This window comes from Lemur catta, chromosome 15, assembly GCF_020740605.2.
Source record: "Lemur catta isolate mLemCat1 chromosome 15, mLemCat1.pri, whole genome shotgun sequence".
Taxonomy (NCBI): Eukaryota; Metazoa; Chordata; class Mammalia; order Primates; family Lemuridae; genus Lemur; species Lemur catta.
In genome coordinates, this window is record NC_059142.1 from 16,657,865 (window position 1) to 16,675,404 (window position 17,540).

General features: G+C 47.8%; 1 protein-coding gene across 4 annotated transcripts in view; it reads left to right on the forward strand.

Annotated features, from left to right (window-relative positions):
- Positions 1 to 17,540, forward strand: part of SLC43A2 (solute carrier family 43 member 2) — a 40,854-nt gene that overhangs the window by 9,125 nt on the left and 14,189 nt on the right. For 3 of the 4 annotated variants that reach the window (XM_045526151.1, XM_045526152.1, XM_045526153.1), the window contains 4 exons: positions 741 to 948; positions 2,423 to 2,478; positions 3,463 to 3,539; positions 16,147 to 16,239. In XM_045526151.1, coding sequence (XP_045382107.1) covers positions 741 to 948; positions 2,423 to 2,478; positions 3,463 to 3,539; positions 16,147 to 16,239 — 434 coding nt within the window. The remainder of the gene's footprint in view (positions 1 to 740; positions 949 to 2,422; positions 2,479 to 3,462; positions 3,540 to 16,146; positions 16,240 to 17,540) is intronic. The other variant, XM_045526154.1, reaches the window with a different exon arrangement.

The following is a 17,540-nucleotide window of genomic DNA, read 5'->3' on the forward strand; positions in this document are numbered from 1 at the left end:
GGGACAGCAACACAATGACCCCAGTGAGAAAACTAAGAAAGGTGCACCTCCATGTCTGAAAGTAAATAACTTTGGTTGATTAAAAAAAAAAAAAAACCCTTTGCAAAGAGGTTCTAAGACATAGTATATGTGGGAGTTGACGCTATGAAAATATCAGGGGGAGAAAGTGGCCTGTGGCCTTCTGCGTTTGAGAGAGTAACTGTCCCTACCAGGACAAGAGGCAGGGAGGCCCACTCAGTCTTTCCAAACTGACCAAGGAGAACCAGGGTGTTGCAGCTTGTCCTTCCCAGGTGGTCTGGGTCTGTCTCCATCCTGGCTACAGTCTGTCCCATGGACAAAGCTGTTGAGAAGGTTCTAGCCAGCCTGGGGCCTGAGGTCATCTACTGTTCTAGGGTGCAGGGTACTCTAGAATGGGAATCCCAACCTGGGGCTCATCAGTGCTTTAAGGGACACATGAAGCCCCTGAAACTGTGGGTAAGACTTTGAGCACGCTTTCTGGAGAGCAGGAACGCAGCTTTCTTTATTGGATTCTCCAAAAGGTCCATGACTCCCACAAAAGTTAAGAACCTCTGCATTTTTGCTCCGGAGGGCTTGAGCCAAATGGATGTCCGAGCCTGCTGTGGGGTGGCCTGACACTCAGGGGGTCCAGAGCCAGCCCTGGCATTCCCAGTGGGGTGGCTCTGATCTTTGGGAATCTCTGCCATGACCCTGAGGTCAGGTTTCCCTCCCGTTCTACACAGAGAATGTCACCAATGGCACGGTGTGGGGTACGGCAGAGCCGGAGCACGAGGAGGTGAGCTGGATGAATGGCTGGCTCAGCTGCCAGGCCCAGGATGAGATGCTAAATTTGGCCTTCACTGTGGGCTCCTTTCTGCTCAGCGCCATCACCCTGCCCCTGGGCATCGTCATGGACAAGTACGGCCCGAGGAAGCTTAGGCTGCTGGGCAGGTCAGTGCGGTTCCATCAGGGGGTGGGCAGGTGGGTCCCCGGGACGAGTTCCCTGCTGTCCAAGATCCTGGTACCTGCTATCAGGTACCTGCTATCAGCTTCCTAAATGCCTGGCCAGAGTGGGGTTCCTACCACATCTGCCACCGAATCTGTAGTTACTGCGATCTGTACAGTGTGCCAGTACTGCATGGGAAAAGCACAGGACCTCAGGCTTACCTGGGAGGATCTGGAGTTGCTTGTCATTAAGAATACTGGTTTCCAAAGTCGGTTTGACCTTACATCTCCACTAGAAAAAGAGATTTTCAACAGGTACCTCCAATGTAAGCACATGGAATTGTAAATGATATATGTGTATGCCATTTTTAATGTTTTATGTGCTTTTTGATACATATGCAACAATATAAATGAAAATGGATGAGACTAAAAATTACAACATAAAAGTCCTAATATATTGGCACCCTCATGAATCATCTTGTGCACCCTGCCCCTGCCCAGGGTGTGTGTCCTGCCCAGGGTCTAGTCTCAACTGGGCGCAGTGGCTCATACCTGTAATCCCAGCACTTTGGGAGGCCGAGGTGGGAGGATTGTTTGAGCTCAGGAGTTAGAGACCAGCCTGAGCAAGAGCTGGACTCCGTCTCTACAAAACATAAGAAAAATTAGCTGGTGTGGTGTGTGCCTGTAGTCCCAGCTACTTGGGAGGCTGAGGCAGGAGGATTGCTTGAGTCCAGGAGTTTGAGGCTGCAGTAAGCTATGATTGCACCACTGCACTCCAGCCTGGGTGACACAGTGAGACCCTGTCTCTTAAAAAAAAAAAATAAAAAATAAGAACAAAAACCAAAACCTCTAGTCTGCCAAACTTAGGGTCAGTTCCCCAAGCAGCTGGCTCCCTCAGGCCAGGGTCCTCCCCAGCCCAGTTCCCAGTGGAAGTAGTCACCTTGCAGGGCAGTGGTTTGCAGTGAGTGCGACCTGTGCCTGTGAAGGGAGTGGGTAAAGGATCAGTTCCAATTCACTCTTCAGAGCTGAGGAAGCTGTGGTCCCCAAGGCAGAGCCAAGTGGAGGGGATTCGGGAATAGCCACTCATTGCCCCCGTGCCCAGCGAGGTTCTGTCCATCCCTGGCTAAGGGCATAGGAACCTGAGGAAGGAGTGGTTCCCTTTCTCGCTTCAGAGCCTTGGCTATCTCTGGTCTGGAGGTAGGAGAGGGCAGTGCAATGTGGTGGTGTTTATAAGATCTAGCTTTGGAGCTTCAATTCCAGCTTAACCACTTACTAGGTAAAAGATCTTAGAGAAACTAGTTTTAGTTTTATTTTTTTATGAGATTTATTTTTCTCATCAGTAATTTAGGGCCAATTATTCTCCTTAGAATTGTTAATTAAATGAAATAATGCATGTAAATGTTCTGAAAATGATAATATTAACAGTAACAATGAGTAATGTAGGAATAATAAGTAATGCACTATTTCTGCTTGGTTTTAGTGCCTGCTTTGCTGTCTCCTGCTTGCTGATTGCATATGGAGCAAGTAACCCAAACTGTGAGTACACTTTTCCTCCACCCTTTTGTCAGGGGCTGGGGAGGGATTGCCCAGAGGTGCTCCCAGGCTCACCTGCTCTTAGATGCCACACTAGGCCTGGTGCTCGCTGTTCAAGTTAGAGAGGACACCTACTAGGCCTTCACTCAGTTTCTTATCTGAAATGGATGGCTGGGTCAGAGAGCAACTAACTGCCACAGATAGAAGTCTGAGAGAAGCTCCCCGGGTGTGTGAAACTCTCATCGACAAACCAAGTCAGTCCCTGATGGGCTCATTGATGTCAACCTGAGAGACGAGTTCTAACAACCAGGCCAAGACCGGGTGTGGTGGCTCATGCCTGTAATCCCAGCATTTTGGGAGGCCAAGGTAGGAGGGTTGCTTGAGCCCAAGAGTTCGAGACTAGCCTGGGCAACATAGTGAGACCCTGTCTCTAAAATAAAATAAAATAAAATAAAATAATTAAAAAGAACCAGGCCAGCTGCAGGAGCATGGGCATTGTCCTTGGTGTGTTGCAGAAGTTGTGAGCTGAGTCCTCTCAAGGCAGCCCAGGCTAGTACTTTAAGGATAGATTAGAAGCCACCTGGTCCACCACCCTGTTCAGGTGGAGCTGTTGCTTCAAGGACTTTTAGAACAAACACCAAAATAAGACTCGAGTTTCACCAAAATCTTAGGCAGGTTCATCTACTGATTTTCAGGAACCTGTATTTTTGGTTTCAGTGAAGCAGCTTCTTTAGGCCTCTTGCTTGCTGCTAATGTTAATGGAGAAAGGAGGACGGGTATGCACTTTTGCAAGAGCCTAAGCGCTGTGAAATTGGCAAGAGGAGGGTGAGGAAGAGGCTGTTCCAGCTCCCCAGGTGTCAGGCACTAACCACCCCCGATGGCTTGTCATTCATTCAGCCTGTACTTGCTGGGAGCCTGCACCGTGTAGGCCCTGGGCCCTGAAGCCCAGCTGTGGTTCCCACTTATGAGCTTTCTGTTTCCCTACAGCTCTCTCCGTTCTCATCTTCATCGCCCTGGCTCTGAATGGCTTTGGTGGGATGTGCATGACCTTTACCTCATTAACAGTAAGTATTGATTTTTTTAAAGAAGATCTCTAATTCAGTCATCTGCTTGTGAATTTGGGGCAGTTTCCATTGGTTTCCATTTCCTTGCCTTCCATTTGCCGGCATGTGCCTGGATGTCTCAGGTGGCAGAGGGGCTGCCGGTGAAGCGGCCTGGCAGTAGAGCCAGTGGTCGCCTCCCAAGCTGGCAGGTCCTGTAGGCAGCAGGGCATGGCTCTCAGAGTGACCCAGTTCCTGCCTTCTGACCCGGGTTTTGGCACTGAGGAAGCAGCTCGTAGCCACGCGCGCCCGGGGAAGACAGGAGCAGGGAGACAGAAAGCTGCCGCCCACTTCCTTTTCTTGTTTTCCATGGCAGCTGTCACCAGGGTCTCCAGCGATTTGGTTAACAGCACAGCCTAAAAACAAAGCTCCCTTGGAATTGCCCCAACCGCAACCGTTACCTTTGTCTACAACTGAATGAAAAACCACCTCTCTTCTTGGTTTCCTAAATGCTGGAGTACAGACAGCTCTTCTGGGGAGGGAGATGTTTCCTGGGGATACTGAGCACCCCATATCTGGAGCACCAGGACATCACAAAATGTGCTTCTTGTTGAGGTGGGGGAGGCTGAAGGAAGGTACAGGTTGAAAGAAAGAAAGTCAAAGGAACCAAAAAGTCTTCCCCCAGGGAAGAAGGGAGGTCAGGCAAAGGTGCCATTCAGAGCTGGCCATTGGGAAAGAAGTTAGAATAGTAGGCTCTTCAGAGAGACTTCTGTCCAGCAGGGAAATCTTGCCTGCCTCAGTTTACCTGTGAAAAGGAAAAAGTTTTAAAGACATAATACCTACCATAACTACTTGCTGTGCACTCTGGTTTCTTGTTTCTCTTTCCACTAAGGAGTCAGGAGTTGCACTGTTGCAGGGGGTTGTTCAGCTTTGAGGGAGCTCTGGGGACTTCGGGTCCTCTTCTAAGGAGCTTGATGAGGTGCTGGAATCTCCACAACCCCGCCCGTAGGCAGTGAGCCAGAGGCCAGGCCCAATGTCTTTTCTGTCACCTTCCTACGCTTGCCTTGTTAGCTTCGTCCTGGCAGAAAGGATTGACTGTCTGGGTCTAGATCTATGGAAATGGCAAGTTCAGTGACATCTGCGTTAGGTGAGGAGAGCATGGCACAGGGTGGCATGTCTGGTATGTGCATGGAGTGGGTATCCACAGGGCGTGGATGACACACATAGATCTGGGAACCCCAGCTGCTTTGCTTCTGCCGCTGCCACGGAGATTTCCTTTGTACTCTTTCGGGCGTTTTGATTTTGATTTTTTTTTTAACCAGGTAGATTTAAAAGAAAATTGGATACATTCTTCCTCTCTCAAATTCCCAGAGGAAAACAAAATTTGAAACTGTGAAAAATATGTTCAAACTGTCAAATGCACACAAATTCTATTAAGTTGTGTAAATTGGGAAACAGGGAGTCCTGGTTCTGTTTGTTCTTTACAGCGTGAAAACCACCAACGCTTTCATCATGGTGAAAAATAAAAGCTGGTGTCACCCCCGTTATTTTAGTCACCCTATGCCTCTGTCACGGCAGGTTTGAATTTCAGGGATGAGAGAATGAGACAGTCCTTGAACTTGAGGAGTTTACGTTCCGAAATGCAGAAAGATGCTTTGTTGTAATAAAGTATAAGATAAATGGGTAAAAACCACTGCACTGTGAATCCCCTTTAAGAAAGCCTTTAAAATGAGCTGTGCAGTTGTTGCCCAAGAAACTTTTAGGAGAGACTAATAGGCCTGTAAGACTTCTTTGTCTTCTCTTTTCTTTCTTTTTTTTTTTTTTTTAATTGGGTAGTGCTCAGAATAAGAGATTCAGAATGCTCCTTTTCTTATTTTTTATGATTATAAAATAAAAATGTTTTTGTTTAAAAAATTCAATGTTTTATAAATATAAATTGTAGACTAAAATTCTATACATCTACCTTCAGAATTCAGAATATATTTCTTCAGTATATTTTCTTAATCTTCATATCACAATGTTTTTCTTTTCTTTTTTTTTTAAAGAACGGTTAAAACTTGCCTATTTCATTTCATGTATCTTTTACATCTTTTCCTGTCAGTACTTGGAGATCTGCCTTATTATTTTAAACTCTAGAGATCTACCTCATGTTAAACAGTTCCATATTATTCTTTAATGTAGATGTGCCATGATTTATTCAACCAATTTCCTACTAATGGATATTTGGGTTGGTTTCCAATTTTTACAATTTATGGATGCTGCTGAAGTGAACAGCCCTGTACATGTATTTCTGTAAAATAAATTTCTGGAAGTGGAATTGCTGGGCTACAGAATGAGCATGTTTTTGAATTTAAAATGTACTGTTAAATGGTCTAGAAAGGTTACCTGCTGATACAAGCCTACCAGCATGTAAGAGAGTGCCTTTTTCTCCCTACCCCCTCCAACACCATATCATTCACCTTTTAAACATTAGCCAGTCTGATCTGGTAAAAAATGATAAACCATGATTTTTCAGCTGTCTTTAATTATTAGTGAGGCAGAGTGAGTGTCCTTTCACCTCTTTATCAGTCATTTGTGTTTCTTCTGTGAATTGCTTCTTTGTGTCATTTGTCTATTTTTCTACAGGGTTCTTTATCTTTTTTTTTTTTTTTTTTTAAGTGATTTGGAAGAGCTCTTTCAAATACAAAGAAACTAGTTCTCTTTCTGAGTGAGCAAGGGATCTTACCCTAGGGTTGTTAGGTCTCTACGTGGTACATGAATAGGCTCCAGGAGGGCTGCACACCCGCTGGGAATGGTATGCAAACAAGTCGTGTGTATGTGCCACTCAGCTGTGTCTTTCTGGGGGGAGGGTCCATTGCTTTCATCAGCCCCCAGCAGGTGTGTGTAAAGGCTAAAAACCACCTGGCAGGAGCATTTCTATTAGCTCCTTGCTCTCCCACTGAGACGCAAGAGGCTACACAGGCCCCACAGTGACCAGGTAATAGAATCGCCTGATCACCATTCAAAGCGTTTGGTTACCAGGGATCTGTCTAGGAGAGTCTGGAGGCTTGTCTGCCACATCCCCATTCGTGGATCTAGAGCAGGGATCAGCAAACCGCCCCTCTCAGGCCAAATCCAGGCCATGCCTGTTTTTTTTTTTTTTTAATTAATTTTTTTTTCTCTCTCTCTTTTTTTTTTTTTACATTCAGACTCTTCACCAGTATTTAATTAATTTTTTAAGAATAGTTTGAGATGGAATGTCGCTATGTTGCCCAGGCTTGTCTTAAACTCCTGGACTCAAGAGATCCTCCCGCCTCAGCCTCCCAAGTAGCTGGGATGACAGGCATGCACCACCACACCCGGCTAATTTTTCTTAGTAGAGATGGGATCTTGCTCTTGTTCAGGCTGGTCTCAAACTCCTGACCTCAAGTTATCCTCCTGCCTTGGCTTCCCAAAGTGCTCGGATTACAGGTGTGAGCCATATTGCCTGTTTTTATAAATGAAGTTTTATCAGATCATAGCCATGCCCATTTGCTTACGTATTGTCTATGGCTGCTTTTGTGCTGTAATAGCAGACTTAAGTAGTTGTGACAGAGATCATGTGGCTTGCAAAGCCTAAAATATCTACTATCTGGCCCTTCACATGAATAAATTGCCAGCCCTTGGTCTAGAGGCTCTAAGAAGCTGCAAAGTCACCGTTCCCTGTCTGAGGGCAGGGGCTGACACCCACTCCCAACCCCCACCCCACCCCTACCCCCTCTAGTTGCACAGGCCAGCTCTTTCTGTACTTTCTAAGTCATCTCTTTCCCCTCCACACCCCCAGCCTGCAGAGGTCTCCTTGGATATTCCCCTGTCCCATGAGGCCTCTGATGAGGGCTCTAGCACCTACTTCTCTTGAGAACAGACTGTGAAAGAGAAATGAGACACAGTTCAGCGAGGACAGGGCCAAGCAGTTGGGCAATGTTCTTGGGCTGACCAAAGCTTCTGCTGAGCAGCGCTGAATCTCACTGTGACCCCGCCCAGGCCTTTAAAAAGCAGAACTGTCAGGATCAGCTTCCAGAGACGCCTAGCTATCAGCACAATGGCACTTTCTGTTTGTGTCTCCCACCCATGTTCTAATTTTGGGGACAAAGGAGTCTTCAGGATTGCCTTTAGGAGCTTCATAAATCTAATCTTTTACAACTGCTTTGGGGCTATAGATAATTGCTCCCTGATAACCTAGGAATCTGGGGGACTGCGTTGCCATGGAAGCCTTAACTCGGGGACTTTCTCAGTCCCAAGGGGTTTTGTGTTGCAGGGGCTACGGTCTAAATAAAGACGAGCAGGGGCTGTGAGCTGTTGCTCCATCGGTGGAGAGGGGGCCCCAGTTGGCAAAATGCCTTTTCCTCACTGTCTGGGAGGAGATGGCTGATAGCCCTTCCCGTAGAGCCTGGGAGGTCTGCACTCACAGGTGGCTTTCTCCTCAGAGTGGAGGCTCAGAGGGGCAAGGGTGGATCCCACGCCAGGTGACCTGGCCCAGTGTGTGGCATCCTTGGAGGGCGGGTGCCGGGTCACTCCCTGGGTACAGAGCCCTCCCCATGGTGTGGAGCCGCAGCCTCTCCCCTGGACATCTGGACAGCACACTCTGGTCTGTTTGCCCAGTGCCTTGCGTTTGTACAACCCTTTAACTCGCTTCATCAGCTGGAGCACAAACACCGGCCGGCGACCGAGGCGGCGTCTTTGGGTCGCCACCCCACAATCCGGGGCCGGGGTTGCTTAGAGATGGGAGCAGATGCAGCCAAAATTGTGAACATATCTTTTCCACTTCATTACTCTGACCCCTGTCAGTGTGGGTGGGTCAGAGAGTTCTGAGCCGAAACCCTCACAGAAAAGGGGTTACACAAGTTGCCAGGCTCCTTAATGAAAAATTTCTCTGTGGGCTTTTCCCATCTGATTCATATAAAGTCTGACTTTAAACCCGAGGAAGAATGGTCCCATAGGAGATGGGATCTGAGTTTGAAGCAAACAGAATACACATCCCTCTTCAAATACCTGAGGGAAGGGCAGGGGGGCGAGTGCCCCCAGAGAGGGGAGAGGGGTTTAGCATTCCTGCTCAGTGGACCCCGTTTCTATAGCCAGGAGTGGGTCCCGCCGAGCTTCCCGGCCAGCCCCGCACAGTCCAGGTGCCAGGTGAGCAGGCCTGTCCCGGCGCCCAGTGCCGTTTTTGCCTCTCCACCTCCCTCTGTTTCTGTCCTTGGCCTTAGGGACCCAAAGCAGTCAGCTGATTGCCATTGACTTGGGAAGAATTTGCCCATCAGAGGGTTCTGCCTCATGAATTTGCTCCAGCACGTGACACATTTGGGGTGGACAGAAAGTGCAGTGGCATCAGCAGGGCTAGACCTGGCTGGGAAGGCTGGGGAGGTGGCCGGGGGAGGGCCACCCCTTCAGCAGTGAAGCAAAAAGGTGACCACAAGGACCTTCTCAGCAGCATGTGCTGGGAGGTGCCTGGTTGTTTGGGGTTAGGAAATAGCCCAGCTTTGCCGAGTCCACTTGTCCAGACTGGTACCTGGATCCTTATCTGTACAGGCTGTACGGAACTCCGGGTGTGGACACCAGCCACCTGAGGACAAGGATCCTCTCTGGAAGGGGCCTGAGGGCCAGAGTGCCAGTGCCCACCCAGTGCTTAGCTCCCAGCCTACTCATGCTGCAGGGGCCTCTTCCTGGGGTCCAGGGTGTACCCCTGGGGCCGGTAGACGCAGGAGGCCATGGATTTGGAAAGTCAGTGCCAGGGGTGTTTCACAGTGGCCCTCTGCCCCTGCCTGCCAACAGTCCCACAGCCTGCCCCCAAGGGGCACAGCCCATCCTCACTGTCACGGGGCCTTGGCCTCTGGGGACTCTTGTGCAGTGGCCAGCCAGTTCTCTGTGGCCAGAATGCCAGGGGAGGGGCCTGCAGCTGCTGTTTTCCCCTCAGGGAAGGTCACACAGCCGGGCCTGTTTACGGTGCAGCTGAGGGGCTGAGAGGGATGAGTCACAGGCTTCCCCTGCAAGTGAGGCCTCACGGAGGCCAAGTAGCCCAGGCCAGCAGGGTGGGTTTTGCCCACTCCAGCCCCAGTCCTCGGAAGAGGCAACCCTGCCCAAGAAGCAGCAGGGTGACTATGGGAAGCACCCAAGAGCTGGGAGAGGGGTGCGCTCCCCACCTGCGAGTGCAGCTGTGCGTCAGGACACAGCCTCTGCCCAGTGTTCTCCCCAGCACCTGCCATGCGCCACAGCACCGGCTTCCTACTTTGGCAGCAGAGCTGGTTGGTCCCCCTCCACCAGGCCCTTGAGGCCTGCACCAGGGCACGCTGCTCAGCACTCAGCCACCACTCCGTCACTGCGGCTTCTGAGTGGCCATTATGTGCAGCTGAGGCTGTGCGGAGGCAGGAGACAGGAGAGAGGGTGAGCGAGGAGGGGCGTCCAGGCCAGTGGGAGGAGACCCAGACGTGAAGATGACACAGGGAGAATCCAGCAGCAGATGCACGTCCACTCGGTATGGCCCTGGGCCGTGGGGCGGTCAGCCAAGGAAGCCACGGGTGGGCGAGGGCAGGGGCAGATGGGTCTAGAAGGAGCATCGGAAGGGATGTAGGGAATCTCTGCGGGGGGTGGGGGGAGCGGCGGGAGCACACAGGGTGCTCAATCAGGAACAAGGAAGAGGCTGAGACATGAGGGTGATTGCCTCGGGGCCTAAACTGATGTGTGTTTTGGCCAGGGCTACGTGAGGCTCCTGACACGCAGTGTAGTCTGGTGGCTGTGCACACAGGCTTGACCTGGTTTGAATCCCAAATTTGACCATAACTAACTTGGGAGAGTCCCTTGACTTTTCTAATTTTTAAGTTTTATGCCCATTAAGTGAGTATAATAAGTGACACCTACCTCATACAGTTGCTTTGAGGGTTTTAAAGATCATATATAGGGTAGGTGTTTAAAAAAGTTGCTATTATTGTATGTATTATTACTTAATAATAAGCAAAATCTGATCAGGCTGCTCCCGGGCAGAGCAAATGAGGGAAGTCTCCCTTGCAGGCGTGACTGCTCTGGGAGGAAGAGAAGGAAGCAGCCTGAAGGATAAAACACAAATTAGTATTAGTATTACCATTTAAAAAATAATTAGTGTCCACAGGGAAACCCTTTCTTCTCCTATGCTTGTTATTCTTTTGTGACCACACGTTGACCATTGTCAGGATGTTTATGCTTTGGGTTTCACTGCTCAAGGTCATCCTTAATGTTCTTTTCGGAGAGATTTCATCAGACACAGATGCTAAGTAGTCCCTGCAAACTGAAACATACTTTGACCACCTATTTTAAAACTTCTGTTGGTCAAAAAAGAAGTTGAAGGACAAACTAGGAAAACATGTTTACAGTATATTTATAAACTGTGAATGTCTTTAATATATAGTTTTCACAAATTCTATATAGAAAGATTAACACACCCATAGCAGAAAAGGACAAATGAAGAATATAAATGACTGATGTTTAAAATTGTAGAAAAATGTTCAAAGTCATTAGTAATCAAATAAATGTTAAGTTTTTAAAAATTTCTTTTTTTAATTATGGAAAAATTTAAGTATACACGGTATTAGAGAGAAGTGTATAATGAACTATAATGAACCATGTACCCATCCTGCAACTTCAATAGTTATCAACTCATTGAGATATCATTTCATTGAAAAGAAAACTGGAGGCAGTTTCATTTCTGCCTCTACCCGCCAACCAGATTATTTTGAAGCAGATATCAGTCTTTGGTTCATTTCATCCATATATACAAAAAAGTAGATTTTTTTTTTTGAGATAGGGTCTCACTCTGTCACCCAGGCTAGAGTTCAGTGGTGTCATCCTAGCTCACTGCAGCCTCAAACTCCTGGGCTCAAATGATCCTTCTGCATCAGCCTCCCCAGTAGCTGAGACTACAGACATGCACCACAAAACCCAACTAATTTTTCTATTTCTCATAGAGATGGATCTCACTCTTGCTCAGGCTGGTCTGGAACTCCTGGCCTTAAGCAATCCTTCCACCTCAGCCTCCCAAAGTTCTAGGATTACAGGCAAGGGCCAACACACCTGGCCAAAAAATGAGACTTTGAAACAAGGCTATTGGTGGCAAATATTAAAAGTGGTGATAACACACAATGCTGGAGAGGCCTCAGTGAAGCAGACTCTACACTGCTGGTGGGAGTATCAGTTGGTGTAAGTTTTCTGGAAGGCACTTTGGCACACTATCACAAAGCCTTAAAAGTTTTGCTTGATGATTCTACTTTTGGGAATTTACCTTAAAGAAATAATAGCTATGTGCACATATGTTTATCCTCAAGAATGTTCATTGAAATATTATTTATAATAAAACATTTAAAGGACCTGAGGTCTAACATCAGAGAAATAATTGCATCTATTACAGGACCATCCAGGTAAGGAAATACTAGGCAGTCGTTACAAATTATGTTGAAGAAGAATAGTAAATGATACTAGAAAACATTTATCATATATAAAGTAAAAAAGAAAAGGTTTATAAAACAATATGTGCCATATGTTCTTAGTTATGTTAAAAAGTTGTAGGTGTTTACAAGAAAAATTAAAGGGAGACATATGGAAATGGTAACATGGCTATATTGGAGTGGTTTTCCAAATGTTTTACAATGGACATACATTATTTTTCTAATCAGGAAAAAATCCAGTAATTGTGAAATACAAGGAAAGCTGTATAGTGTGGTTTGCCCCGAGGCTCTATCCTCCCCTAGCAATGGCCCTGCTGACCACGATAACATGTTGGGGAGAATTTTTTTGGTGATGATGAGAATGTTCCAGGAAGGGAGAGGCAGGGCAGGAAGGAGGGCAGCTGGAAGGCCTAAGGGGAAGGTCTCACCCACAGACAGGTGACAGTCAGCCTCTTCTCCCAGGTTCTGTTCTTTCTTGTCCTGGATCTAGTGCTGGGGAGAAGATTCCAGAAGGTCAGGCGGGGCCATGTGCTTGCCCCAGACACTGTGGTTCTTTTGGCCTCTAGCCTGGGTTAGGGTTAAGGCATTCTTGAGATTAGGAAGAAAGAAAAGGCCTAGCTAGCAAGCTGTCTGCTTTTCTGGAACATTCCCTAATCCTTTTGAAAAGTTTGAGACACTGTTTGTGCCCAAAGGTGATTGCAGCAACAACAGTGTTTGCCTCGCTTGCCGTTGTGCCAGGGAGGCCAGGCTCTTGCCCTCCATCTGCTCTTCTGGTTGAGCTCTAAGCCTTCTTTTGTTCTTTTCTTTCTTTATCTGCCCTCTGCGGTTTAGCATCCTAGGCAGGAACAGTTTCCTCCTTTCACATAACCAGAACTAATCTTTGGATTCCCCCTGGGGTGGATATTGCCCCAGAGATGCCTTCCCTACAAGGCTGCCTTGCTCGAGTAACCTGCATGGAACAGCCCGAATATGTGAGCTTGGGAACTGAGGCATGTCCTTTGAACTGCAGCATACCTGGGAAGCAGGTGCTCAAAGAGTAAGATTGGGCACCTGTAATATTCACCTGGGTGTGCCCCGGCACACATCATGTTTCTTTTGTCTCCTGCTAGAAGGAACTTCTGTATGCCCCTGGTCCCCCTCTGACCCTCCCTGAGAAGTCTGGAAGGACAAAGGGCCCACTCTGCCTCGGGGCTGGGAGAAGAACTCTTTGTGTGCTGGGAATTCTTTGGGGAGCTTGGCTGGCCACCGCATCCTAATTCCAGAAGGTGGCCTAGTTGGCCATACACTATAGATTTGTTCATATTCCTTTTTAATCCTGGGATCCCAAAACACCTGAAGTCCCTGACTTATGTTTTTATAACAGCATTATTGAGATATAATTCACATACCATACAGTTCACTTGAAGTGTACAACTCATTGGAGTTTAGTGTATTCAGAGTCATATAATCATCACCACAATCAATTATATCACCCCCAATAGAAATCCGACACCCATTAGCAGTTGCTCCCTATTTACTTACAGCCCTAGGCAACCACTAATCTATTGTCTCCATAGGTTTGCCCATTCTGGACATTTCATATAAATCATATAATATGTGGTATTTTGTGGCTGGCTTCCTTTACTTAGCACTACATTTTCAAGGTTTATCCATGTTGTAACAGGTATCCATACTGTATTCTTTTCTATGGTCAAATAATGTCCTGTTATATGGATGTATCACATTTTGTTTATCTGTTTATCCACTGATGGACATTTAGTTTGTTTCCACTTCTTTTTTTTTTTTCTTGAGGCAGAGTCTCACTTTGTTGCCCGGGCTAGAGTGAGTCCCATGGCATCAGCCTAGCTCACAGCAACCTCAAACTCCTGGGCTTAAGCGATCCTACTGCCTCAGCCTCCCGAGCAGCTGGGACTACAGGCATGCGCCACCATGCCTGGCTAATTTTTTCTATATAGATTTTTAGCTGTCCAAATCATTTCTTTCTATTTTTGGTAGAGATGGGGTCTCACTCTTGCTCAGGCTGGTCTCGAACTCCTGACCTCGAGTGATCCACCCGCCTCGGCCTCCCAGAGTGCTAGGATTACAGGCATGAGCCACTGCGCCCGGCCTCCACTTCTTGGCTATTATGAAGAATGCTGCTATAAACATTCATGTATACATTTTGTGTAGACATATGTTTTTATTTCTTTTGAGTCTGTACCTAGGAGTGGAATTTCTGGGTCATATGGTTATTCTATGTTTGTTTTTTATTAAGTTGTTTTTTTGTTTGTTTTTTTGGTTTTTTTGAAACAGAGTCTCACTCTGTTGCCCAGGCTAAAGTGCAGTGGTGTCAGCCTGGCTCACAGCAACCTTAAATTCCTGGACTCAAGCGATCCTCCTGCCTCAGCCTCCCAGTAGCTGAGACTACAGGCATGTACCACCACACCTGGCTAATTTTTTCTATACTTTTAGTTGTCTGGCTAATTTCTTTCTATTTATAGTAGAGACGGGGTCTCGCTCTTGCTGAGGTTGGTCTTGAACTCCTGACCTCAAGCGATCCTCCCACCTCGGCCTCCCGGAGTGCTAGGATTATAGGCGTGAGCCACCACACCCGACCAGTTACTTTATGTTTAACCGTTTGAAGAACTGCCAGAATGTTTTTCAAAGTGGCTGCACCATTTTCCATTCCCACCAATAGTGTATGAGGGTTCTGATTCCTCTACATTCTCACCAACATTTGTTAGTATCTAACTTTGTTATTATAGCCACCCTAGTGGATATCAAGTGATATCTCCTTGTGGTTTTGGTTTGCATTTCCCTATGAATAATGATGTTGAGCATCTTTCATGTTTATTCGCCACTTATATATCTTCTTTGCAGAAATGTCCGTTCAGATCCTTTGCCCATTTTCAAAATGGGTTATTTATCATTTTATTAATGAGTTGTAGGAGTTCTTTATATATTCTAAATACAAGCTCCTTATCAGATATATGATTTGTAAAAGTTCTCTCACTGTGTACATACTTTTCACTTTCTTGATGGTGTCCTTTGAAGCACAAGTAAAAAGGTGTCCCTTTTAATTTTGATGATGTCCCTTACTCGTTTTTAATTGTGGGTGAAACAGGCAGAAATGAGGAGGAACAGGTATGCATCCAAGTTCAAACTGCCTCCATTCAGCAACGGTGAATTTGCTTGCAGGTACCTGTGTTTGATAAAGCAAAGATGATTCAAGACAATTGGGAGAGGGGAACATTGACTAGGTCCATATAAACAGCCTGAATTCAATGAAGTAGATTGGCATAGCTCTCCAGAGAACAGCTCCCAATGCCAGAGACAGTGTGGGTGTGGACGGGAAAGTGTCGCAACATGCCTTGCCGTCACTCACAGTTAGAGAAGCTATGGCTGGTTCTTTGGGAGGATGTATTTTTGCCCCATGTCTGTTTGCATCCACAACCCTGTTGTAATAGTTTACCAGGCCTGAATTTTTGTGGAATCACTGAGGATTTAGCTTGAAGTCATATCTAGATGGGTCCTCTCTTGCCCTACACCCAGCATGAGCTGATTCGAGGTGCTGAGTGGCCTCGCTGGGCAGAGGGCCTGAGCCTTCCTTACTACTGGCCTTCTCAGGAGCTGATCACTGGGCCAAACATCCAGTGGGAGGAGAATCTCCTACCTACACTTAGAAATTCAGAAGCAGGAATCCTAGGATGGCTTCCTTCTCAGCCCTGAGGGAACTGTAGAATTCTGATTGGCACCTTCCAGAAACCTACCCTCTCAAAACTGAAAGCAGCTTTTGCTGACATCTGGTCCTTCTGGGACGCTGATATTTTTATTTATAAAATGACGCTATTATCCCCAAATAGATTCTTATTTTTAACAGGCTTTCTTCCTGTGAGGGATGCCTGAGGCTCATAAGGTTGCTCTCTGGCATCTCATTGTAACCCTGCAAAGACAACAAGGCCTCTGGCCTATCCCAGAAAGTCAAACAACTTTGTCTGTATGTCTAGAGTCCAATTTCTGCATTATCTTCCTTCCTTCCCCTCAACCTCAGTCCAGAAAGGAAAAACTTCAATTAGCAGTAATTACCCGTGAACTAAACCCCTGTGACTCACACAGGAAGGGGGTCGGGTAAGATAGGGGTCTGATAATGCCTTGATTCTCTGTCCCCCTTTTCACCTGTCCTCTGTGAGTCTCTCCTCGAAATTTCCTTGTTTCTTATCTTCCAGCTGCCCAACATGTTCGGAGACCTTCGGTCCACCTTTATTGCCTTGATGATTGGCTCCTATGCCTCCTCAGCAGTCACCTTCCCAGGAATCAAGGTGAGGGTGCGGCTGGCGGGTTTCCAGCACGTTTGTTTTGTAGCAATGTCTGTGCGGAGGCCTCCCCCAAGGCTCCTTCCTCTCCCTGAAGAGAGAAGTTGGGTGCTGGGGGCGGCCCCTCCCCACCACTCCCACCTGGCAGGATGCACCTGGGCTTCACAGGAGTGAGCAAAGAAAACCACTGGGCCACGGGGGAGGGAAGATTCAAGGGCATCACTGCAGGGCGGTAGCGCAGGCTGCCTGTGCATTTCTGGGCTGGGGTAGGGAAAGGGCGGCGAATTTGTCTCCGATCCTGAGTCCAGCTCCAGCCTTCCCCACCCCCAGCCTGTTGTTGTGGCGCTGTTGCTCCCCATTAGCCAAGTTGGTTCAGCTGTTTCCCTCCCAGGCAGATTCGGAGCCTGTGGAAGTCACACAGGGTCAGGATGAAGCAAACACCTCACTGTCCATTGGCCCCAGCTCCTAGCCCAAACCCCACGGCTCCGCCAGGGCTTCCGTGGGGGCTTCTCCCTCCTCTGGCACCAGCATTAAGTGGAAGCCCCTTTCCTCAGGTGTATGTGGGCTGGTCACCTGGGAATCAAGAGGGTAGGAGGTAGGAATCTGGGGCCAGCCATCCTGTGGACTTCCAGGAATTCTCGTGTCCCTGGAGCAAGGAGGACCCTATAAGTTCCTCCTCCTTCTCGTCCCAGTGTCTAACTGCTGCTGTCCTCCCTGACGAGCCGGGCAGCTGTCTGCCAGTACTTTAGGGACTCTTGTGTAGTTGCTGGAAATAAACAGTGCTCATGACAATAACAGCTAACATGCTGCCAGGCCCTGTGCTGAGCACTCTGCCAGGGTCACACCCACTAGCCCCCCAACACCGTGGGGACACGTGCCAGTGTGCAGTCATTTCATAGAGCATCAAAGGGAGGCACATTTGTCCATTCATTCCTTGAGTATTTTTTTTGCACCTGCCATGTGTATGCTTCAAGGCTCTGGAGAAGCATCTGCGGACGAGGCTAGCTGGTTCTCGTTTTCAGGGAGCTCAACTAACACTAGATGAGCAAATGAACCAAGAAGCACAGTCATCTCAGCCAGGGCTGTTCACTGTGAGCCCGAGAGACAGTGATGTGGTGGGGGTGGTCAGGGAAGGCCTCTCCAACATGGTGACATCTGGGCCAAATTGGAGGCACAAGGGGTTAATGACATGCCAGGGCCAGATAACTAGTGCAGGGTATCTGATGCCCCCCACACCCAGGCCGACAGGGCTGTGCCTCCTCATGCCGCTCGGCACAGGGACGGCAGGGGCTGCAGATGCCCCCTGC